This window comes from Mercenaria mercenaria, chromosome 5 (assembly GCF_021730395.1).
Source record: "Mercenaria mercenaria strain notata chromosome 5, MADL_Memer_1, whole genome shotgun sequence".
NCBI classification, from domain to species: domain Eukaryota; kingdom Metazoa; phylum Mollusca; class Bivalvia; order Venerida; family Veneridae; genus Mercenaria; species Mercenaria mercenaria.
In genome coordinates, this window is record NC_069365.1 from 30,662,115 (window position 1) to 30,688,170 (window position 26,056).

The 26,056-nt window shown below is 34.3% G+C and overlaps 1 protein-coding gene across 1 annotated transcript in view; it reads left to right on the forward strand.

The window, feature by feature from the left end:
- The first annotated feature begins 9,873 nt into the window (after window positions 1–9,873).
- The window catches only part of LOC123556758 (cytoplasmic FMR1-interacting protein-like), a 32,371-nt gene continuing 16,188 nt past the window's right edge, over window positions 9,874–26,056 (forward strand). Inside the window, exons 1-5 of the mRNA XM_053543075.1 lie at window positions 9,874–10,021; window positions 11,873–12,201; window positions 12,666–12,743; window positions 23,047–23,148; window positions 25,120–25,301. Coding sequence (XP_053399050.1) covers window positions 11,989–12,201; window positions 12,666–12,743; window positions 23,047–23,148; window positions 25,120–25,301 — 575 coding nt within the window. The 5' untranslated portion in view covers window positions 9,874–10,021; window positions 11,873–11,988. The remainder of the gene's footprint in view (window positions 10,022–11,872; window positions 12,202–12,665; window positions 12,744–23,046; window positions 23,149–25,119; window positions 25,302–26,056) is intronic.

Sequence of the window (26,056 nt, forward strand, 5' to 3'; positions counted from 1 at the left end):
GAATATTACAAAGGAGTCTGCTATTGAAAGTGTTCGTCAAAGGTATTCGGTGTAGAATATCTTAAGCATTTGAAGGACATTCATAAATATGAGCACCCACTTCCAAATAGTGTAGGTCAGTAACATCGTTATAATTTTTTACAAATGACCAACAATATATGTTTTGTAATGGGGTAAACAAATTTTTAAAAGATATTTTCTCTGAATTTTAAGGACGTTGACTAATACTCAGAATCATACGACCAGACAGTTTAATCTCATTATGGTCATCAGCACTGACTGGCAACAGTGAAGACAAAGGAAGATTTATGGTTTTCTATAATTATTATAATAAGACATGTCTGTATTTATTACTTTGCCGAATCAAACAATTTAATTGTTCGTTTTTCTATCATTGAAATTCTGTAACTATTTATAGGTTCAATCAAGAGATTAGTATCAACTATTGAATATATACCGAGTAATTATAGAAACTGAAATCCTTACATGTCCCGTATGCCTTTAAATTGCTCCTCATTATGTGCATCTTGTAGGACTTTATCTCGATATAAACGCTTTACCGGTAAATAACGGTTTTCTTTTAACATATATTTCATCATGTCGGACTCCATCGGTAATCAGCAGGCCGGTTAGCTCTAAAGGGAGAGCGCAGATCTAAGGATTAAGGTGTTCTAACCCAAGGCGAAAGGATTTTAAAAGATGTCGGGGATAACTATATATATTCTTGACGACACTGGCCGCCACATGATTGCCTGTTTTTTACCTATTTCATTGTCAGCTCGGTGCTGTAACGTTTGGTGTCATGGTATTTTAACCTCTGATGCACAAACAATGATTTCGTTGCACAGAAATGTCACACTTTCAGCCTTAGAAAATATTACACGTGACAGAAAGTGTTGTTAATTATACTTTATGATCATGTACTATAAAATCATTATGAATTAACTGTATGTTCTTTGCCATTTTGCAATTTGTTACATTTTCCACATATGTTCTTTACAAGATATTTAGCATTAGGTAACTTGAATAGTAGGAGCACAAATATTGAGTGTTGTGTAAAAATACCGTTTATAAAACTGTGTTTACATGTGTATTCATACATAATTTCGATGGTAGTTAACATTGAAAGTGTGTATGTTAGTATGTCTTAATATATGCTTCAAGTTTATAATATTACAACACTGAGCCATAATTAACCTTTATTGAACTGATATAAGCATTTGTCTACAAACTGAATGTTGTAAGTATTTGTCGTACGTTCTCCATTGGTTAAATATCTTGGAAAAGCAATACTTTTATTTGAATGTTTGAATATGGTGTATTTTTCTTAATTTCTATTTATTTATTGACTTTTTTCACAAATAAGGGTGCCGATACGACAAATAAGGTATCTGTCGTATAAGCATCTTTATTTGTCGTCCTAGCGTGTGGTACTCTTCAAACGCGACAAATAAGCAGGCTGATGCGACATTTATAGTTATTACTGTATTGACGTGAAATAAATTTTCAAAAATATTTCTTTGATGACCCTTTAGGTTTACTTTTAAAATGATCTAATTCGTCGAATTAATATTTCCTTGTGTCTATATATAAGTGGGAACTTTAGATCCGATTTTAAAGCGATTTCTGACAGATTTACCTTAGAGGTGACCCTTTAAAACGCAGAGTGCAATGTCACTATTCTAGCATGTATATAGTAGAATCTTTAAAAAAAATTCTTGTCAGAAACTGCTGTCCCGTTTCAATTTGAATCTTAACTAACCGAAATTCTTGCAAGTATTCAGATTCGTAAAAACATGGCTATCAGCGCTAAAATATTTGTTCACAAAAAATATTCTCACAAACGATTATGAAAATGCTCCTTAATGAACCATCTACCAAATGTTTTATATTATCTTGTTTTTCAAAAAAAAAACACAAGAGCTAAAGTAGAATAAAATTTCAATGCTACTTTCTCTGGTTCGATTTTGAAATTATTTTACAGTTTACAGAAACTGCCTCACATGACCCTTTACCTGAACTGTAAAAAACGCATTTTGACTTTTCAAAAGTCATGGCTAGTGGGGCGCGGTTTCGGGGGAGGGGAGGATGGGGGTATGGGTGTGCATGTCTAGATTTCTCCAAGGTGTTTCAACAGAAAATCGTCCCTGAATCTGTAGGCCAGTTTTAAAGCTATTTGGCAAAAAGCAAAACATGTTTGTTGTTTCACCTTACTGAGCGCGGAACACTGGTAATATTTTGGTCATCATGTCTCTCTTACCGAAGTTTGTCAGTCTCTACGGTTCCAAAAGCAGGCCTTGTCAATCCGTTTGGAATAACAAAAGAAGATCAATATAGTGCATTCGTTTTGAAATAAATCAAGATTTAAATAATTAAGATTTTAAGTGTTCTGTGTATAATAGCTTGTTATCTTGTTTCATTGTTTGTGTCCATAGGCGTAGGAGTGATTTTAACTTTGGGGGTGGGGGCAAAGGCAAGTTATATATCTTTTCCAAAATATTGAAGGGTGGGGGGCAAACTATAGTTCACCCTCCCCCTATCCCAGCTTTGGGAGGCCTGGCCCCCGCTGCACCCCCCCCCCCCCCACGTCTCCTACGCCTATGGTGTTATTATTCAAAGAAGCATTCCTAACAAGTTTATTATCTGTTTCACCAGGGTGATATCTGGTTTTGCAACTTCACACTTATTTCTTTTTAAATTATAAATAGTAATTATTAGCAGCTGGTCTTTCGTTTCATTTTACGTTTATAGTTAATATTGTATATTGTTTAGTTTTTCAGTCGAAGAATAACGTACTTAAATTATGAAAGCGTGATATTTATACATGTACTTTGTTGTTTGTTGGATTAGACTTGAAATGCCGTGTCAAATTTTAAAGTTATGTGCATAATAAAATGATTATTTGATAATGCTGATCATTTATTGAGATCCACAGTTGTTTCTTTTATGTTTGTTCTTATATATTGTTTTACTTATACGGAAACGTTAGCTGACCCATACTGTATATATTCCATACAAAAACTTATTATCTTTTGATTGTAAACGTATCCACTGATTTAACTTACACATTAAATCAGAAACCTCAACACTATGAAATATAAATCATCGGTCACAATTTGTTAATAACAATACACTATTCTGATATCAACGCTGTGGAAAAATATTTCTCTGTGTTACTTGTAATACAGGTAAGAACAGTGGTAGTGCTAACACTCCTCATATTTTTAATTTTCTCATACTTCTAGATTTGAGAAAGATTTCAGACGTCTTAAGATGTATTTCCATCTGTTCATATACAAAGTTATTTCATCTTTTGAAATTCTGCTTTTAAGAGTTGTTCTGGGTACATAAACACCATCATAAACACGAGGGTAGATTACTCTTCTTATGTCTATCACTTTGTCACTTCAGTGTACAAAATATTCTTTATGTCAATGTGATGCACTTGGGTTACAATATGTAATAAAGATATGTATCGTGTAAAACCGATATCAATAAGCTTTATACATTTATGCTAAATTGATTAGTTGTTTACTGAAATAAAACAAACGATTCTATACGAATTAACTAACTGGTTTTATTGAGATCTTTATGGAAAATAAGAAACTGATATATGTAGTACCTTTTCTGTCATTGATACACATTGAACTGCGATAGATATAGAATTAGATGAACATAATCTCTTAAAAAGCGCCTTCATGATCGATCTGAACATTTCATAGAACAAATTTTATCTTTGTATCAAAAGCATAATGAGGTAAACTGTGTGAGCTTTGATTAAATATCATTGATGTGATACAAAATATATCCGAAATATCTTTGCTTTACTCTTGCAAGGCCATTCTGTTGAGAACAGCCGTTCGTGACTACCCATCTCGTGGCATACCTGTAAAACACATTTTAATCGTTTATCTAGTATTTTTATAATACCATGTCCTGTCTATAATTCAAGTACATGAGGCATTAAATTCATATTCTTGTAAACTAAAATTGATTTGTAGTTCTTTGATGGATTGCCATAAATGCTTGACGAGCATTCGCCATGGAAGCCTTATGTTTGTTCTCTTATATTTGTTTTGTAACACGAATGCATTTTTGTTTGGATATCTTTTAAAGATATCAATTCTTTGTTATTGCGACTGATTATTGAAATCTGACGCTATAGTATATACCATGATCTGTTTTTGTTTTGTTTTATATATTCTAATAAATTATTAAAAAATGTATTTTTGATGGGTATATATAACCAAGAATAAACTCATTTTAGTGGCAATGACTTCTTTCTTCTTTCTTTCTTTCCTTTTTGTTACTTTACGTATCACATTTGAATGACCGTTGCAGCAAGAAGGTCTGTTAGTATTTTAGAGTCTATGACATAGGTCGCTAATTTTTGTTTAGTATTACCAAATAAAATCTCAGAAATCACTTCTATGCGTTACTTCAAATAATGCAATTTTACAAAATTGTTTTAATTTTTTCTACGCAACTTTCATAAGCAGTATAACTGTTCTTTTTACTTGAAAATTATAGCACTAACTGCTCTATTACTGCTAGATCTATAACTGCTATCAGTTGTAGGTTATAATGCAGTAATTCGGTCAAAAATATGCTTCCGTGGTGTAGTCGAAAGAAGTCCCTAATAAATAGATCCTAATTTTTCCATTTTTCGCGCATTTGCGCGTAAATCGGGGGCCAAATGGGCATTATTTCACTCGTGGAATGAATTTTACATAAAATAGGACACTTTCATGCTTATATTCAAATGTTTTCGAGTTGTTTACTTGAAAACGAAAGTAGGGTGTTTATTCTGCGGACCACTTTCTTTTTTTTTTTTTTTTTTTGGTTGGGTTTAACGTCGCACCGACACATTTTAGGTCATACGGCGACTTTCCAGCTTTGATGGTGGAGGAAGACCCCAGGTGCCCCTCCGTGCATTATTTCATCTGGGTAGAACAACCGACCTTCCGTAAGCCAGCTGGATGGCTTCCTCACATGAAGAATTCAACGCCCCGAGTGAGGCTCGAACCCACATCGATGAGGGGCAAGTGATTTGAAGTCAGCGACCTTAACCACTCGGCCACGGAGGCCCCTAGGACCACTTTCTGAAATGCGGCAATATGAGGGTATCTGACTTCAGTTGACTTGCATTTCACTGTACACTATTGAACACCCCTTTTTCTTTTTTCTTTTCGTTTTCTTGAAGCAAATTATGGATATCTTGTGGAAAATAGGTCTACGACGGAGTGAAAATCTAGAACTGTAACAAAATTGTTCTGAAGTAGCTGAATTTTATATGAAACAAAGAACAATCTCTTTTATTGGTATATAGCCTGCAGCAGTAACAGCAGTATTACTGCTGTATTGTTGGAAGGTTATAGTTGAAACAACTGTGCGTTTGCTATTACTAGTAGTTATAGTCCAACTCGTGACGTAATTATCATCTTCTGACATTACGTCCAAATCAGCCACGTCTGAAAACCGGCCTAATCATTAGTTATTCACTGCCAACTATAAACTATAAGAAAGAATCTAAAACAAAACTTTCTAATTTGCTGTACATATGCAATATATTTATCATCCGAATAGGTAAACAGCTTATCCCACATAAAATCAGTAGAAAAAGCTATTACCTATTTGCATGAACATACAGCATTTATCACAGTTTGAAGTCATTCTCGTAGAAGAACAGACAAAGGAAAAATTATGATATAGAGCTAGGTTTCTCCACAAAAATGTTTTGTGCATCTAGAATTGGTCAGTAAATAGCAGTTCCTTATAAAATACAGTGACGTAATTAAAAACCTTAGGTGACTTTCATCTTTGGGATTTCGAAATACCCATGACGTGTCATTGTGTTTGCTCAAATCCGTGCACACGAAAGAATTTGCTATTTGGAAATGTTTTTCTTTTTGCAATTAAATCATCAATGTGGTAACAATCATTTATGGAAGACAGAAGGTTTGCGTCGATTTAATATAGCCGAGGCTTGTGCCTCTGTGGACGGACCCTCAGGGGAGATAACTATCTAGAGTCACTGATTGGAATTATGACAGTTATATTACTAACGGCAAAATTAGATCGGTTACTGCTGGAAAGTTATTGCAATAAAAACAATTAAACTGATGACACTGCTGGAAGCAAAGGCGGAATCATCAGACGTGTGTAAGTTCTAAAGAACTGTAGGAAGTTACAGCAGACCAGTAACAACAGTATACATGCTATTACTGCGATACATAACGTAAAGGTTGTGTGGAAGGATGGCTTTGGGATAAATTAACTACATCAGTATTAGTATATAGACTTGGTGCCTATTTTCTTGCCGACGGACTTTCAACATGCTGATAGCATAAGTCCAAAAATTTGAACAAAGTATTTCATAATGCTTCTTGGACAATTCCTGACTACAGTTGTTACCGCTTAACTTTCCAATAGCAACAGCAGTAATACTGTTCAATCTGCCGGTGTAATGAAGTATTTCAACCCCCATAGAATAATGACCACCCCACCCCCCGGTCATTATTTTATAGAAAATGTGACTCCTTTCCTGTAACATATTGACTCACTCCCCTTATAAAAAACTGACTCCCTTTGAAAACTCTATAGAATAACGACCCCCGGTCATTATTATATAGAAAAACTGACCCCTCCAAGTAAAATACTGACTCCCTAAAGATGACTCCCTTCGAATCTCATAGAATAACGACCCCGGTTATTATTCCATAGAAAAAGTGACCCCTTCCATGTAAAATACTCACTGCCGAAATTACTACATTCGAACTCTCATACAATATCGATTCCCGGACATTATTCTATTTAAAAAAGTTACTCTTTCCGTGTAAAACACCTGCTCCTACAAAGACTTTCGACGATAATATCTATTAAAAAGTGATCCTCACCAAACCTAACGGACAATTTTACTAGATCTACAACTCTAATACCCTCCATTGCCAATAGTTAACATTTTGATTGTACTACTACTACTGGTGCCGCTACTTCTATTGCTATTACTACACGTACTTCTTCTTCTTCTACTACTACTACTACTACTGCTACTATTGATACTACTATACCTGCTTCCACTAATACGTCTTGTACATCTACCTCTTCTTCTCCTGCTGCTGTTAGTGCTGTCACTTATTCCTCTGCTGCTGCTGCTGCTGCTGCTGCTGCTGCTGCTGCTACTGCAACTGCCACTACCACTGCCACTACTACTACTACTACTACTACTACTTCTACTTTCTATTGTTGCCGCTACCGTACTTTACTGCCACTGCTAAGTATTGCAACTTCTATAAATACTAAGTTCTATGCTAGCAGTTTCTTGTGCAGTTTTCTTCTCAAGAATTACTTCATACCGAAGTTTGCAGGGATTATTGACACTGGTGTGTTTTGTGAACGTATTGTGAATTGTTATTTTCCTGAAAAAATGTATACACCAAGATACAGCGTCTAGAAATAGAATCCCTTTTCCCGTTGCGGAATGCTCTGATTTCTGTGTCAAGTGATGGTATCTGGGGCTAATGGTCAAACGGAAGGACGGACGGACGGACGGACAAGGGCAATTCTATATGCCCCCATCCACCGAGTGGGGGCATAAAATGCAGCAATTAGGCCTTAGATACATGAGTTATCACTAACTTTGACCAAATGACCGAGGGTCGTTTATTTATGGGAGTCAATATTCTTCGTGAGGTTCAGTTTACTTCACGTGGGGGAGTCATAGTACTATGATCTGGAGGTCATAATACTATGACCGGGGGTTCATATTTTCTATAGAATAATGACCGGGGGGGGGGGGGGGGGGGGGGGGGGTCATTATTCTATGGGGGTCGAAATACTTCATTACACCGGCAGTAATAACATAAACATTAATACTGTTCTTACTGTTATAACCTTTCTATAGCAACGGCAGTAACACTGCTTACCTATTGTGCTTAAAGGTCGTCATATTGATAAAAGATAAATACAAAAGTTAGGAACTTCCATTTCGCAAAAAGCTGATATAGGTGGCGTTGTCCTATTAAAAACGTTAAAGTAGTGTTGCCATAAAGATCTCTAGAACGAAGTCTGTTTGGTAATACTACCGGTGACTGTCCTGTATCTTAAAACTGTAAGCTGATTTTGCCGAGGAAAGGTAAAGGTAAAGATAAGCTTTATTTTACGTCGCTTATATACGAGCTACAAAGCTCTTTAGCGACAAACTAGGTATTCAGTAATAGATACTTATCTGTGCTTCTTTTACCTCCTGGTACAAACCATTTCAGTGCTGAGTGCCAAGCAAGGGAGCTACCAGTACCATTTTTCACGTCTTTAGCATGACACGGCCGGGGATTTAACACCAGACCTCCCGCACTCAAAGCGTACACTCTGCCACTAGGTATTGAGGAATAGTTCTTCAATTGAAGCTTTTAAGACAGGAGTACCTTTGACTGAAACAAAAGTTGATAACAGATACTAGTCGGGCACGTTTTTTATACTAGAGAGTTGATAGTGACACTTCAACATGTATTAATCGTTTGTTTTCGTAAATCTTCACCGTGAATTCTGTTTGACATGAAATACAGTGCATATACGCTTGAAGTAGTACACAGGAATTACCGTATAAGGTCGAAGCTTATAAACAATTATACATAAACATCAATATTTGGAAAAATGCCATATATGGATGTTGCGTTTTTTGATTCATTTAATTCACATCAGTGCAATGTTGTCGGATACATTTTAGCTGTATTTTGAAATAAGATGAAAGCATCAAGTAGGCTACCAGGTATCTTTTTACCTGTGTTATTGAAAATGTGCAGCTGGAGGCATCAATAAAAGTCTTCTTTAATGTTCACCAAACTTGGTCAAAATGTTAATGGGTATAATATCTCACAAGTCGGATACTATTAGTTACTTAAGTGTTCTTTTCCATGCGTTTCTTAAAATGACTAACATTGACTGTATCCACTTAATAACATGAGCAGTTCTTATCCAATGTCCGCTAAATTTGGTCAAAATATTTATTTGGGCATACTGAATTTGATAACGAGATGAATAGTTTTAGTCGCTATGGAGTTATAGCCTTTATATAACTCAAAATTCTGAAAACTGATAGTGTCTGCTCAATTTCTAGAGTTAATTCTCTTGGAACTAAACTACATGTATGTAGATTATTGGTTTGCAGTCTTGTTAAAGCTGTAACTCGAACGACAAGGTCCAAGTGAAATATAGTTTGGTGGTATAAGCGACATAAGAAGTACCTTTAATCTGAAAACAATAGACAGAAACGTAAGAACCGTGCATCAACTCCGTCGCGTGGCTCTTAACATATATATACGCCTCATTGACAACAGTAAAACTATCTAACAAACACCATGATTCTTTCGCATCTTTAGGTAGTCTGATAAATGTTTCTTTATAAACATGCAAAAACATTTGAAGGACATTTCATAGCAAAATGATTGCAATAGTAGAACAGAATAGAACATAGGTTTATTTTGACTTTTAAAAGCATATACAGCTTATCATCTGTAATACATACAGATTACAATATTACACAAGCATGCAAATGGCAGATTTGAAATAATAGATGATATCTGAGAGGGTAGTTTTTATACCCTAATATATAAACACATTAGCACATAAACCAACAAGTATCACTATTACCTTAATATCAGCCTTTTTCTGTGAAAAATAACAACAAAAAATATATGTTATGTTTTTATATTGCATTACATCAAATTTGCTCCAGCATTACTCTGCAACAAACAGCCCTTAATTTATGATAAAGATGTTTCACGCGATGTAAATATTTAAAGAATTTAAAAAGGGAAGTACAGCTCTGTTATCGCACAGTGTAAGGAAGTCATTCAAAAAGGAAAACATTCAAAATCTAGTGACTTAAAATTGATAGCCAGTATATATTAATTTTACCATTTAAAATAAGTAAAGCGTGTCAAATGTTTTCAAATTTAAGAGTGTAAAATGAGCCGAGATAACAAGGAAGTTAATATTTGAACAAACTGGATATAGGGTGAAGGTATGTAAGATTTAACAGCGATTATTTCTATTTTTTTATTATTTATTGCACCGTTCAGATTATTTGCATTTTATATCTTAATAGTGTTCTCTGCTTTTTCTTGTTTCGTCATAAAATGCAAACTGTAACTTAAGCCTTATTAACGACAATGTGACATGAACATGAATGTAGTAGCCTTGACTGAAATGTATAAGTATAGACTGAACTATAATAATATACCAAGGCATCTTTAAAGTTATCAAATTTAAATCAAAACCGAGCTTTCTGCATGGTGGCCAATTTCTACCATTTCGTTATTTCGTCCTATTTCGTTTTATTCCGAGAAATAATCTTAAACATTGGTTTTGGAAGCCGACTTAGCATCAAACTTATAACTTGTTAAGTCTGATAATACTGCATTTTATAACAACACATTTTAACTTTCACAGCATGCAGCACTAAAATTTACAAGCTATAAATTTTTCATCTTGCTTCATAGACTGACAGCATATACCTCGAGCTATAAAGAATTATATTTAGACTTACTTGTTAGCGATCCCTGATTTTCTCTTGAACGTTTAAAACTTGTATAAAAGTACGCAATTCAGCAAAACACGTGAAATACGTGCAAAGTTGGAAATCAGCAGGAACCCGGTTCAAACTATCTACATATGCAAACAAAGCAGTAAATACTGAGAAGTTAACATAAAAAATACAAATCGATCATTGTCAGGTGGTCTTATCAAACTTTTAAAATATTCAACGTATATGATGCTTTATCTGTCACCACACAATACCCAAATAATAAACCGATTTATATTTATTAAAACTGAAACGAATACAGTTATGAATGAAAGCTATATACAGCTCTGAAACACTGCTTTTTTTTTTATCACATACTAGATGGAAAAAGGTGAAATTATTAGGTGATCTAACAAACACAGCAGAATGATTGTAATATGCCAATAACATCGATCTATTTTAGCAAACCTCGTCAGGTAAAATTTACGACAGATAAAACAGATTGTAAGTACAATGTAAATATTGAAGTTAGATTTTTTTCAATGAATAAGGAAGTTTTGTAAACTGTCGTTATCTCTAGTAATCTAAAAGGACAGAAGTTGCGTTTTTTCTGAAGTATGTAAACATGTCAAATTGAAGGGACATATATGAACGAAATTTTAAATTTTTTAAACATTACAAGTATACAAGATAAAAAGAAAGGAAGCACCTATGAGAGAAGAGCTTTTATGTTGATTGTGATAATGTAACATTTATTTTTCATACCTTTACTTGTGATAATGTAAATCGTAGTACGTAGTAAATCGTGAAACAGAGGACAGAATTCTTTGACGATTATATTAATGAGCAGTGCCATGAGAAAACCAACATAGTGGGTTTGCGACCAGCATGGATCCAAGCCAGACTGCGCGGATGCGCAGGCTGGTCTGAATCCATGCTGGTCGCAAAACCACTATGTTGGTTTTCTCATGGCACGGCTTATTTATAGTAATTGGACTTCAATCGATTGAAAGCATAACTGCATTCGGAAAATATACCTTAGCTAGTTCTTGTGATATAAGAAGACGTACGTGGTCGCGACCACAATTTACGATGCCGACACTCTGACTTGTCTGAACATTGCAAAAATTTAATTTTCTTTATACTACAGATGTTTCAAAATAACAAACAAAATAATAAAATTAAAAGTGTGAAATGCTATTTCATTGCAACTTCAGAGAGATAAAACTGTTTGAAAACATACTTTTGAAGTTCTTTAGTATTCTTTACTATCGATAATAATAGATAGCATATATATGCTGTATTTAACAAACTTATGTTAACAATTCTACATTGATAAACAACCTTCAGAGATGAGGAAGAATACACCAGAAGAAACATAATTGACATGGTCATGGGTCAGGCTGGTTCTAGATAGAGTTTAAAGCACATTATATTCCATTAGGACGTGAACAGAACAAGAAAACATGGACACAGAAGAGAAGTTCTCTTTAGGCGATGCATTAAAAGAGATAGATGTACTTACAAGCCTGCCCCTTCCTGATCAGCAGCCGTGTATAGAGGGTGTGTCCGTGTCCGTTCTCTATCAAACAAACTTTGATACTAACTTTGAGGACCGGGCAGCGTACGTCTCTGGGGTAGCAAAATATGTTGAAGAGGCTACAGTGCATGCTGATCTGGTAAGTGATATCTGGATTTAATTTTTACTTCGCACCCGCAGGTCAAAATTGCATTCACGGACTCACTTTTGTTCTTTTTTTGTTTTGTCTTCAACTTATAAATAAATAAACTTGATAAACCCAGAAGGCTGGGAAATATTAACTGAGTACTGAGAACAATCTGAATTTGTATTCAAAGGGTTTTACTTTAACAATCGTACATTGTGCAAAATATTATGACACAACAGAAAAGGAAAAAATCCCCCCGGAATATACGGAACTTGAATTGATAGGATGCTATAAAAAATACAATGTTTACGGGTGGGGTTGACAAAGTAGAGACATGGCGCTTGAAGATTAATTTACAAATCTGTCTGTAAAACAGACAGCTTGAACTTCACTTTGCTAAATATCTTCTTTTCACTGTTTCCGAAAGTAGAAAATATTTTTGTAAAAATAAATTGATGTATAGCCTAACTTTTCAGAACATGTTACTAGAAGAAGGCAAAGAGTATGCAGTAACCATGTACACATGGAGGTGTTGTTCTCGAGCCTTCCCACAGGTTGGTGTTTTATACATTCTGTTCCGGAATTGTTTCTTAACATATCGCATCTGTCAAATGGAAATATATATACACAGAATAGCTATTATATAATTTGCATTCCCGTTGATTGCGAATCGTTTTACTAATACTTAGATAGGTGAATTTTTTTACAAGTTTCTACATTTTAAAGATCTTGTTATTGTGGGAATATTACAAGTACCTTTTCACATTTATATTCTTGGAAAGGCCCCATTTGTTCTTTAACGCTAGTAAAACCTCGAAGTGTTTCGTGTCACTCTTTATTTAAGCTTATTTTCTTAATGTTTACGCCTTGTCAGCGTATCAAGTAAATCTCAGCTCCGACGTAAAAGCTAATTTCCCAGTGCATAAACTGAAGTGCATAAACATAAGCTTTAACTTGTCGGTCGCATGGTAAGCTCTCACGGCTTTTGCTTTTGAACGGAAACTTTGCATTTTTCATTGTTATGGTGCAGTTAAAGTATGTTATTTATTGGAACATTATGCATACATAATACCACTATAGAGTGTGTACTATTGCTCACAAACGGAAAACATTTGCAAAGAAATACTGAATTGCTGGTGTTAGCATTTCAGCGAAAGCTGAAATCCCCATTTGACACTCTATTTGAAAACAAAGGCTAGTTTATCGCTCAAAAGCTGCATACTCCGTGCGATAGTCTGTAAAGTCCGTCTTACTTTATTAGCTGATTTTTATATAGGCTTATGTATGAACTGTAATGTTTTTCCCATTTTCAGTGTTAACCCAAAAAATTGCATTCTAAACACAAAACATGAAATATACCTAGAATACCATGAGCAAAAATATCTAGAATATCATGAGCAAAATAAATCCAGAAAAATGCTTCGCATATCATTAGGGAAACATATTTCAAGTACCCTGCTCAAGAAAACATCCACTGAAAAAAACAGTACTTGGTAGAGTTTGTAATTCTGCAAATGTAAAGTCCCCTTTTGCTTGTTTGTTGTTTTTCGGCGACGCCGTCTAAATTCGTTTTCGTTACCTATGCCACGTGACTTCAGTTTGCAAATCAAACTACTTGATAACGCATTATAGATTATTTATCAAAATGGAAGATTTATGCAACACTCTGCCTGATTGGACGAGAGTGTCAATTTCTTTCACTCTGTTGATTGTGCTACGCTGAGTGAAATGTAGACAAAGCGTTTATCCTAAACGATGCTGTTCACAGTTTTAAAGCTAACTTTGGCTCAGTATATTTAGCAAGAATACTGATATATCTCAAAATGATAAGTAAGTTTAATAAATATGATAAAAACCTGTTCAAATATCAACATATATCAAATTAAAGAAAGAGCTGAATACGGTCTGCGTATCACATGAATAAGGGTGTGATAAGAGTCTTTTATGTAGAGAAGTGCTTTTTAAAAGATTTTCCTTGTTACAAGTGTCGTCTGTATATGAAAAAGTTTCTTGCTTTTGTGGCTTATTCAGATTGCATATTAAAATGAGAACTTGTTTGCTTTGATATATTTGTTATAAATTATCTAACTGATTTATTATATATGAATATTTTTCTTTAGTATGGTATGCAAATATTGAACTCAGTTGAAATCTGTTTTATTATATATATGCTATATAATGACTGAATCTTATTACTCTGAAATGAAGGTACGCTGCATACAGTTTATCTATGTGATATGACTACGGTCAAACTTTGCTTATGAAACAGAAATATTGAAATAATTACAATTGTATGTTTTGCTTGACCTTCACTTTTTTAGGTGTGACGTCATTGTCCAAAGATTCATGAATAGCGAATATGCATTTGTTAAAGCGGGATCAGTTGGCCTATTTTAGAAATAAATAAAAATAATAAATAAAAAATCCTTTAATTGATTTTTTCTCATGTATTCTAATTAAACTTGATTTGTAGCATCTTTATTAGGCCCGCAGCCAACTTTGTTCAGCTGGGATATTTAACCCCTTTTAGGGGCTGCTAGAGCTAAAACTAGAAATGCCTTCATACAGCGTCTCATGAACAGCTTGGTGGATCTTTGTCATACTTGGTCTGGAGCATCATTATAAGGTCCTCTTCCAAATTTATTTATATAGGAACTTGGGCCCTATTAGGGACCACTATAGCTAAAAGTAGATATGCCTTTCTTCGCAATAACCACTAAAATGTAATGGATTATTATCAAACTCGATGTGTAACAATATCGTAAGGTCTCCTGCTATTTTGTTACAAATGGGGATAGGGACCAATTTAGCTAAAAATATAAACACGTTTAATGACCTCTCCTCATGAACCGCTTCATGAATCTTCATCAAACTACGGCTGTAATTATTCGTCTAAGGATAAACGAAACAAAATTGCAACCCTACGAAACCTTTGCGAAAAATTAAAAGAGAACCATTTAAATTGTTAAAGTGCGGTGTTTAGTTTTACAATTTGAAAAATGTTAGATGAAAGATGAATGTTAGATGAAAAATTCATAAACTTCTTTCCTTATTACAATTCGCCGACCATCATTTTTAAAGATATTTCTTGTTGGCTCTGACACAGGTTTGAAATTCTGTTTTTGTCTTATCTTTCTTTCGTGCGAGACCGTTTTCATAATTCCACCTTGTGTTATAGTTTGATGACTTCCATTGCCCTTCATCAGTCGATTGCGTTTCGCTCCAAAGATCTGCTTTGTGGTGCCTTAGATTAAAGTCACAGTACTACTACTTTGAACCTTTAAGATTTTCAAGATTTTTATTTACATTCTGCACAAGTCCCACAATAATGGGAAACATCAGCATAGCACACAATATAACGTCATGATAAAACATTACGTGTAACAATGGAAAACGGCTACTTAATTGTAGTTAATTAACAAGTATAATGTGTAGCCTTTGTGTTTTATACAGAATTAATATAATCATTTGAACAACATATCTATTTACAAGAAAAAAAAGGAGAAGAGATATGACAGGAGGCCCCAGGGGGCTGATACGCTCACCTGTTTGACCTAATTATAACATACATATATATATGTGTACTACAAAAGAAAATATGTACGTCAGACATAGGCGATCACGACAATTTCTGTATATTTGTGCATATGCAGTGTGTGAGAGTGTTGCAAAACTTAAGTATAGTGTTTTCAAATATTGTGTCATTAGTTAATTTGTTTTGAAATAATCCATGATTTTCTCACAGAATAAGCTTAGCTTTTTAAGTGAAATTACATTTTCGCTTGATACTAAATTGACAAATTTGAACATACTTGGACGTATTCTTATATGTCTCTCTATGTATTTAACTCTGTAGTTTTCAAATATTGGGCACAAAAATAGGTAGTGATATTCATCTCCTAATTCTCTGCAGTTTGTACATACACGTTCGTTAACAGGTATATTTTGCCATCGACCTGTTTCAATAGGAAGTTTATGGTTTCCCGTTAGGAAAGATATTATTTTTTTACACTGATTTAAGGGCAACTTGTCAATTGATATAGTACGTTTAAAATAGGTCTTTATATATTTGTAAATATTTGTGCTAGACGTTTGGTTTATTTCAGCCTGCCAGGTCTGAATAAAAATATCTTTTAATTTTTAGTGCGTTGCTGTCTTAAGCCATTTGCTACTATCAAAACTTTGACTATACCACACCCCTGAAAAACCTGCCTCACAAAGATATTGTTTAATGTTTTCAAGCCATTGGCACTTTATTTTATTTTCTGATTGTAGCTCTAATAGTACTGTGTAAACTTTGGAAGCGAGTTTAGTGTTATCGCTGCTGTTAATATTATCAATAATTCTTGTCCAATAAGTAATAACTCTGTTATGTATATCAATTTTTAGCGGAAGCACCCCAGTCTCACCATAAATCATATAAGATGGTGTGGACTTTTTAAAGTTAAAGATGTATTTGTAGTACTTGAGTTGCACCTTTTCGAGAACATCCGCGTTACCATAGCCCCAAATTTCGCTTCCGTAGAGTAAAATAGGTTTTATGTTTTTTTTTCAAACAATTCTATCTGTAAGTCGAATGGTAAGGCGAGTGATTTCACCTTTTTCAACAATTCAAACATGGCTTTATTAGCTTGTTCAGCAATATGGATTTTTGACTTGTAAAAGGAACCACTTTTACTAAAAAATAAACCTAGGTATTTGTAGTTATCAACCGATTCTAAGGCATTTGTACCTATAGTATATACTTTATGTTGTCTTGTTTTTGTTTGTTTTGGGTTTAACGCCGTTTTTCAACAGTATTTCAGTCATGTAACGGCGGGCAGTTAACCTAATCAGTGTTCCTGGATTCTGTACCAGTACAAACCTGTTCTCCGCAAGTAACTGCCAACTTCCCCACATGAATTATCAGAGGTGGAGGACTAATGATTTCAGACATAATGTCGTTTATCAAATAGTCACGGAGAACATACGCCTCGCCCGAGGATCGAACTCGCGACCCCGCGATCCGTAGACCAACGCTCTTACCTACTGAGCTAAGCGGGCGGGCTGTTATGTTGTCTTGGTCGGCCTTTACGAAAGACCATAATTTTAGTTTTGGTAGTATTTATGTTCAATTTCCATTCAGCACAGTATATTTTAAATTTATCTAGAGCTATGTGCAGGTCAGTCTCACTGTCACTAACGATAACTGTATCGTCTGCATATAAGAGTATAAAGAGTTTCAAATATAAATGAGTTTCTTCAATTGATGTATTTAAATTTATTCCATTTACACCACTTGCATTCAAATGCTGTTCAAGATCGTTCAAATATATCGAGAAAAGAAAAGGCGACTGATTTTCACCCTGACGTACTCCAATGCTCGAGACAATCGAAAAATGAAGAAGATCCCTCTGAAGTTAAGACTTTAGATTTTATATTTTGATACAGACTTTTTATAACGTTCAGACATTTGCCATTTATATTTTCTATAATAAGTTTTTGCCATAGGCCTACTCTCCAAACGGAGTCAAAAGCTTGTTTGAAATCCACAAAGCAACAAAAAAGTTTTTTCTTGTTCGACTGAACTATGTCAATAAGACTTATGAGGATAAAAATATTGTCAACTGTTGAATAACTTTTTCGAAATCCTGCTTGAGTTTCATGTATCAGGTTATTTTTGTCAGCATATTTTGTAAGTCTGTTAATCAAGATACATGTGAAGAGTTTACCAAAACAACTTAACAAAGATATCGGGCGATTCTGGACTACCTTTGTTTTTATAGATAGGTTTAATATGTCCAATGGTCTAACTTTCTGGAATAATACCGTGATCAAAAACTAGGTTGAATAACTTTTTATATACATGTATCATAGAATGAACTGTATATTTTATATGTTCATTAATAATTTCATCGCAACCTGGTGACTTACTATTTTTAGCTCATCTGATTTTTTGAAAAAAAATGATGAGTTATTGTCATCACTTGAGCGGTTGTCGGCGTCGGCGTCGGCGTCTGCGTTGCCTGGTTAAGTTTTATGTTTAGGTCAGCTTTTCTCCTAAACTATCAAAGCTATTGCTTTGAAACTTGGAATACTTGTTCACCATCATAAGCTGACCCTGTTTAGCAAGAAACATAACTCCATCTTGCTTTTTGCAAGATTTATGGCCCCTTTTGTACTTAGAAAATATCAGATTTCTTGGTTAAGTTTTATGTTTAGGTCAGCTTTTCTCCTAAACTGTCAAAGCTATTGCTTTGAAACTTGGAATACTTGTTCACCATCATAAGCAGACCCTGTACATCAAGAAACATAACTCCATCTTGCTTTTTGCAAGATTTATTGCCCCTTTTGGACTATGAAAATCAGTTTTCTTGGTTAAGTTTTATGTTTAGGTCAGCTTTTATTCTAAACTATCAAAGCTATTGCTTTAAAACTTGCAACACTTGTTCACCATCATAAGTTGACCCTGTACAGCAAGAAACATAACTCCATCCTGCTTTTTGCAAGATTTATGGTCCCTTTTGCACTTAGAAAATATCAGATTTCTTGGTTAAGTTTTATGTTTAGGTCAACTTTTTCTCTTAAACTATCAAAGCTATTGCTTTGAAACTTGCAACACTTGTTCACCATCATAAGCTGACCCTGTACAGCAAGCAACATAACTCCATCCTGCTTTTTGCAATAACTATTGCCCCTTTTGGACTTAGAAAATCATTTTCTTGGTTGAGTATTATGTTTAAGTCAACTTTTCTCATAAACTATCAAAGCTATTGCTTTAAAACTTGCAACAGTTTTTCACCATCATAAGTGGACACTGTACATCAAGAAACATAACTCTATCCTGCTTTTTGCAAGAATGATGGCCCTTTTTAGACTTAGAAAATCATGGGTAGGACAATATTTCTATTACACAAAAAAAAATCAGATGAGCGTCAGCACCCGCAAGGCGGTGCTCTTGTTTAATGTTTTAACAGCATCTAGTATTTCTTTTTCTGTTATCGGGACATTTATTTCCTCATTGTTGTTAACGTTAGCGGTTTCTGACATATTATCGTCGCTGTTGTTTTCAGTTTCGGTTAAGTTTTCATTTATGTCTTTAAAATATTCATAGAAGTCGTTCAATTTTGCTGTTTTTCCATTTTGAGTAGATTTTCCATTTATAATATTCCAGTATTGCTTAGGGTCAGCGTACTTTAGATTTCGCAGTTTATGTATTCTTTTTGCATTATAGACATTTTTTTTCTTTTCTTAACTCACATTTATATTGTTTGCTGACTGATTTCAACATATCTTTGAAATATTTTGTTTTATACTTGTTATAAGTTTTCCTTGTTTTGTGATATATGTTTCTTGCATTATGGCATGATCTGTCAAACCATGGGAAATTATTTTCAATTCTGTTATTATTTCTGTATGTATTTGCTCTATTTTGAATTACTCCAAAAGATTGTTTTGAGCAGTCATTAAAAAGTTTTCCAATATCTGATACTATTTCGTCTATATTGTTTTGTGTCATATTGTTACAATTTACTATTTCATCGAGTTTCATCTCAGTTTCAGAGATTTTAAAAATATCTAAGTTTTCAGCAAAATGGTTAGTTTTTTTACTATCCCATAATCGTGCAATTTTTATATTTTGTGTCTGCTATGGTGCTATATTCTGTGTATTATAAAATTTAGTTCTAAGTGTAGCCTCCAATGGGCAATGCACATCCGAATACAAGTTACAAAATTCATTTACATTAAAATCAACAATCTTTTCAAAAACAAAAGAAGACGATATAAAATAATCTACAGTACTGGCATTTTTACATGTCAAAACAGGTTTTAGACAATCAGTCCCCATTCTGCCATTCCATATGAATAAGTCATTATTTTTACACATGTCAATTAACTGATTCCCATAGTGATTAACAACAGTATCTACACAATTTCTGTTTAGCGGTACATTACATGTGTTGAAATTTGTCATACTTCCACTTTCCAGATGTTCTAAGTATTGTAAATCATACATGTCAGAAATAAATTGGTCTATTTCTACATAATCTCTTAAACTTCCACATCTGGCGTTCATGTCGCCAAACAACAGGTAATGTTTACTATTTTCGAAATATCGAAAAATTTTATTTTGAATTTCAAAAAAAGGATCATTATGGGGATATTTAGAACCTGCTGGAGGTATATATACAATGCCATATTTCAAGTCTTCTGTGCATGTACTGGTATTTACACCATATAACTCTTTAGAAATTGTGAAAAAGCGGACTAAATTACAGTCACTATTTTCTTCAACTTTTACATATTTATCTATATTTTGCTTAATCAAAATTGCAATACCACCCGATCTATGATTAGACAGTTTCTTTCTATTAAACATGTGAACTGTGAACCCAGTAATTATTATTTCATCCGTATCATCAGTTTTTGTTTCCTGTAAACCTACTATATCAAAATCATTAATGTATGACACGAATTCAGGACATCGTAATTTTGAGCTTATTCCGCATACATTCAAAGATAAAATTTTTAAACTACTACTGTCTACGTTTCCGTTATAATTACAGTTTTTGTCATTGTTCGTGCAAGAACAGCCGTTTCCCGCTGATCGCTAATCACTGTCACAACCTGCTGACTGGTAATTCATTGAATTCGCACGTGAATTTAATGGGGTTTGGTTAGCATGATTGTCACTATTGTGTCTTTGCTGGGGTGTATTATTCGGGGGGTCTACTGGTGATGGTTGTAGCACAATAACGGGAGGTGGTGAACTGTTTATTTCATTCAGTAGTATGGAAGGCGACTGCTGAGTATACGATTCCTGTGTTGTTTGTGAATGCATAGACGCTTCATCATCACTAATAGTGAATTCGATATGCTGCTTTTTGAAAGTTAGCTCCTGTTCAAGCGGCCAAGTGGCCTTTTTCTTTCCTGCATGAGTGGGTCTCTGCGAAGAACTGACCACTGGGGTTCGTGTGTTATCATATCCACTCAGTGAGCCGAATCTATTTTTGGTTTCTATTTGAAAGAAATGTTCTGTTTTCTCGTTGTGTTTGTGATTGTCACTACTTGTCTCGTTTTGTCCTCTCTGTCTTAATCCTTTTTTTGTAGTGTGTGTTTGTGTACACTTTTTGTCTTGCGCCATTGAACTCGTTCCCTTGTGTTTTCCGCGCGTTATGCCTGGTAGCACCGCTGTGCTCATTTAGTTTCTCGCTTTCAGTTTGTGCGTCATACAGGCTTCCATTGATACAGAGTTTATCCCTGACCATTTTCACTTTATTTTGTTCATTTTTGAGTGCTTTTTTCGCGACGCCATATAACAACTTCCGTTTGTTTTCGATTTCTGGTGGAAATTGCTCTGAAACACCATATTGTGTTCCAGCTAACTCCTGGGGGGCTTTCATTCTGACAAGTTCTTTGTCTTTATAAAATGTAAATTTCACACAGATTGGTCGTGGTCGCAAATATTTACTGTTATATCGACCGAGGCGATGCGCGCGATCCACAGGCAAGCATTTATCAATGCCCATATCTTCTTGGATGAACTTTTGAATTTTTGCCTCGCAATTTTCTCCTTCTGAATTGTTTTCAGTTTCAGGATGGCCAAAAAAGAGCAAATTTGATCTCATACTGCGCCATTTTACGTCTGTTACATTATTCTCTGTTTGTGATATACGTTTGTCTGTGTCGTCTTGTTTTAACTCCAGTTGCTGTAGGCGTGTTTCTAGATAATGTAATCTCTGGTCAGTGTCACTATTGTTTACTGTTATTTCATTACATATATCACTGTATTGCTGAATAGTGACGTCATAATCTGTAACTTTTGCTTGTAAAGTCCCAATATTGCTTTCAATGCTATACAGCTTTGTACTTGTATTTTGCACTTCTTGTTTAATATTTTTTAAGTCAGAAAGAGCATTTTCTAATTCTACCAGTTTTTCATTTTGCGCTGACATGTTTTGTTCAATAAATTGCCATCTTTTACAATGATTGTCTAGCATTGATTGGATATGATTGACTTGTTAGCACAAGTTTACTGCCCATGTTGGTACACTATTGTCCGCACCTCGATTTTGGCCCGTCTGCACAATACCTGGATAAGCATAATTACTGGTCCTCTGGGCGTGATTCAATTGTCCGTTATTCAATTGTCCGTTGTACTGCATTGTATTAGCTACAGGTAGGAATGTGCGTCCCATATCTTGACTCTGTATTGACGTATTTATATTTTGTGATGTCGGCTGCACTTGTTGTACATCACTAAGGTTTTGAAATTGGTAGGTAATATACAGTGCATCAGATTACACTATTCTACTTGTGTAAAACCTTCTTTCTTGTCGTTGTGATTTAGTTTTTAAATTAATAGACAGTCTGTAACAATATTTAACATGAATACAATAACGTCAAGTTTGTTCTTTTGCTGTTTTCCAGCAAACCAATTATTTTTGCAATTCCGTCAAGTATACATTCTTCTGCCGACTCTGAAGATGTATACTTTTCAAAGAGAGCCACATGCTGTCACCTTGCATATAAATTGAAGACAACCATTAAATGCATCAACGAATGCGTACAAACTGCCAAAATGTCCTATATTCAGCAATTTTCATTCGGTTTCATTTCCACTAACCGCAGTATTAGTAGAAAACAAATATAGCATCCTCAGCGTCTGTATAGGAAAATCCTTTTTGACTAGTTTTCAAAAGATATATTGTTCACAATTTGCAAAGTTACCTTAGATAATGCAAAAATTGCACCATTAAAAGTTCTACGATGTTGGCCTGACTTAAAGCCTATGCTAGCAACATTTAACAGCGGCCCTATTTTGTATACTGTAGTAGTCATTCAGCACTACTGTTCAATTCAAGTTATTATTTTCAGGTCAAAAATAACGAGCAGGAGAATAGAAAGGAAATTTGTCAACATATAGTAGATGTGTTGGACCCTGGAGTATCTAAACTCAGGAAATTTATGTACTTTCAGGTAAAGTTTAAAGTCTTCTCTCTCTCTCTCTCTCTCTCTCTCTCTCTCTCTCTATGTATATATCATCTGGACATCGAATACCATATGTTAGGCTATAAAATATCTTATGCAATGTGTTACCTGTGTTGAGCGCAATAATGCTAGGAGGAAATCTTTTAACTGTGATTGTTGGACAGCAAGAACAAGTTTTTATGCTGGTATTGCATTATAACTATCAACACCTTATTTTCCTGATGGCGCCAGCTTACCTTTATGCCAAACAGTCAAAAGATACGCTAGTCTGAAGGTCTGAAAGTCAACATAGAGCATAAATTCCCATTGTCGTCCGCAGACGCACCAAGTCGTCCGTCTGAAAGCTGGGTAGTCAAAAAGAACATTATACCGAAAGTCAACAATTTAAATTGAAATCATTCGTAATTTCATAGGAAAACGTCTATTATTTTATAATCATAACCTGTTAATTGGAAAAAAGTATATTTCTATATCATAGTTCAATTCTAGTGTACTTCGCATATATCTTTTAAAATGTCATGACGAGTTTAATAGAAAATAAAACCTTCACATATTTAAGGCATGTAAAATACGTTCTTAAAAAGTCCTAAAAAGCTATCGATTAAACATATTTAATATGTATACTCGTTACTTACCGACCAAGATTACCAACATATAGTAGATTTATATTAAAAAAGTTCTAAAAAATGTATGATATTTTGAACATAAATTTTATATCTGAAAGCCAATGAGTCAAGAAAATAGATACAAATCTGGCGTGGTATCTAAAAGCTTGTGTTTACCGAAAGTTAACTGTTCATACATTTCTGTATAGAAGACTAAAACGAGAGCTGGTCCACAGTTTTTAATACTTGCTAGATTAATATAGATCTATGTATAGCACGTCATAAAGGCCATAACGTACATCACAGAACTAAATGCAGAAGAAAACAATAATCACATTTTAAAATACATAATACAAAAGCCTCATAAATATCATGTATAGTAATAAGCCAAGTTTAACATAATTCCAAAGGAAATACCTCATTACATACGTTAAGCAGTCGATCAAGAGGCCACTAACAAATTGCACACTATAATTATAAATGAAATATATAAACAAAAATGGAACAAAACAATTCTTCACACAATACTTAAACAAAACACATTATACATGAAACTTACCGTTTATGGAATGAACGTCATGTACTTCACTGATTTTCTCTGACCAGTGCTGGTTACGTAGAACGGCAAAAAGGGTTCCCACATAATACCCAAGTAACTGCAAACAATGGTGAAATAGTGAAAGTATGATTGTATTGTCACAGTCATAAATATTACTGTTAATGAAAGAATAATGCTGACATCTCCGTCTTGAATTTTAGCAATTCTACTCAAACTACCAAATTCTGAGATAAAGTAAATACACGTTTTACGAAATCAAATACATAATAGCTTACTGCAAACACAGAAGTAATTGCCAAACAAAAGCAAATGATACTAACCATAATTTTCCAAGAACATCTTAAAATAAATCTAAAACATGGAGCACAAAATTACTGCATGGTTTCAAAAACGTCTCTGATCACATGACTGAAAAACGTCACCTTGGGCGGGAATTATTTCAAGTCAGATAACTCTAATGGGCAAAAGAAGAAATATCTGGCCAAAGGGGAGATCTTTGTCTCAATATGGCCTGTCACCATTAATTCAAACAGTGAGAACAAATACTTTAAAGACTTTTAAAATAAGGAACCTGTTACAAAATATTATTGCATTACAATAGGAAGAGATGACAAAACTAAATATACAACACTTAAAAATGAAACTGTTTGGAAAATCTTATGCCGTAACTATCTTCTTATAGATTGTTTTATATAATTAGCTACAGATGAGTCTCTTAGTGTGTGTACATAATATGATATGTACAATGAAAATTTGATCCATAGCTACTTGATAAGTACTTATATCGTATTTAAGAAAAGGGCAATAGATCGTTTCTGTGGTGAAGTGAAGAGACTCTGCCATAAGGAGAAGAGAAATGATTTCGTGTCCGAGGCCTACCTGGTCACGCTGGGCAAGTTTATCAACATGTTTGCTGAACTGGACGAGCTAAAAAACATGAAGTCTAGTATAAATAACGACTACGCAGCTTATAGAAGGTTAGCTCCTTTCGCGTCTTTATAATTTTGTGACTGATACTTTTCTTATAAGATTATTAACATATTTTTAGGCATGCTTACAGATCGACATCAGTTATGAAATGACTTATATATTAAATAAATAGTTACTTTAAGAAATAGACAAAAATCGCAGATCTTTATTATTCAGGTTGATTTGAATGAGCAACTGTATCTCACTTACTGTTACAGTGTAACTAACGCGGTTGTATGTTACTGACAGTTAAAGTGTAACTAACGCAGTTGAATGTTACCGACTGTTACAATGTAACTAACGCGGTTGTATGTTACTGACTGTTACAGTGTAACTAACGCAGTTGAATGTTACTGACTGTTACAGTGTAACTAACGCGGTTGTATGTTACTGACAGTTAAAGTGTAACTAACGCAGTTGAATGTTACTGACTGTTACAGTGTAACTAACGCGGTTGTATGTTACTGACTGTTACAGTGTAACTAACGCAGTTGAATGTTACTGACTGTTACAGTGTAACTAACGCGGTTGTATGTTACTGACTGTTACAGTGTAACTAACGCAGTTGTATGTTACTGACTCTTACAGTGTAACTAACGCAGTTTAGTGTTACTTACTGTTACAGTGTAACTAACGCAGTTGTTTGTTACTTACTGTTACATTGTGACTAACGCAGCAGAATATTACTGCCTGTTACAGTGTGACAAACGCAGCTGTTTGTTAATGACTGTTACAGTGTAACTTACGCAGCTGTTTGTTACTT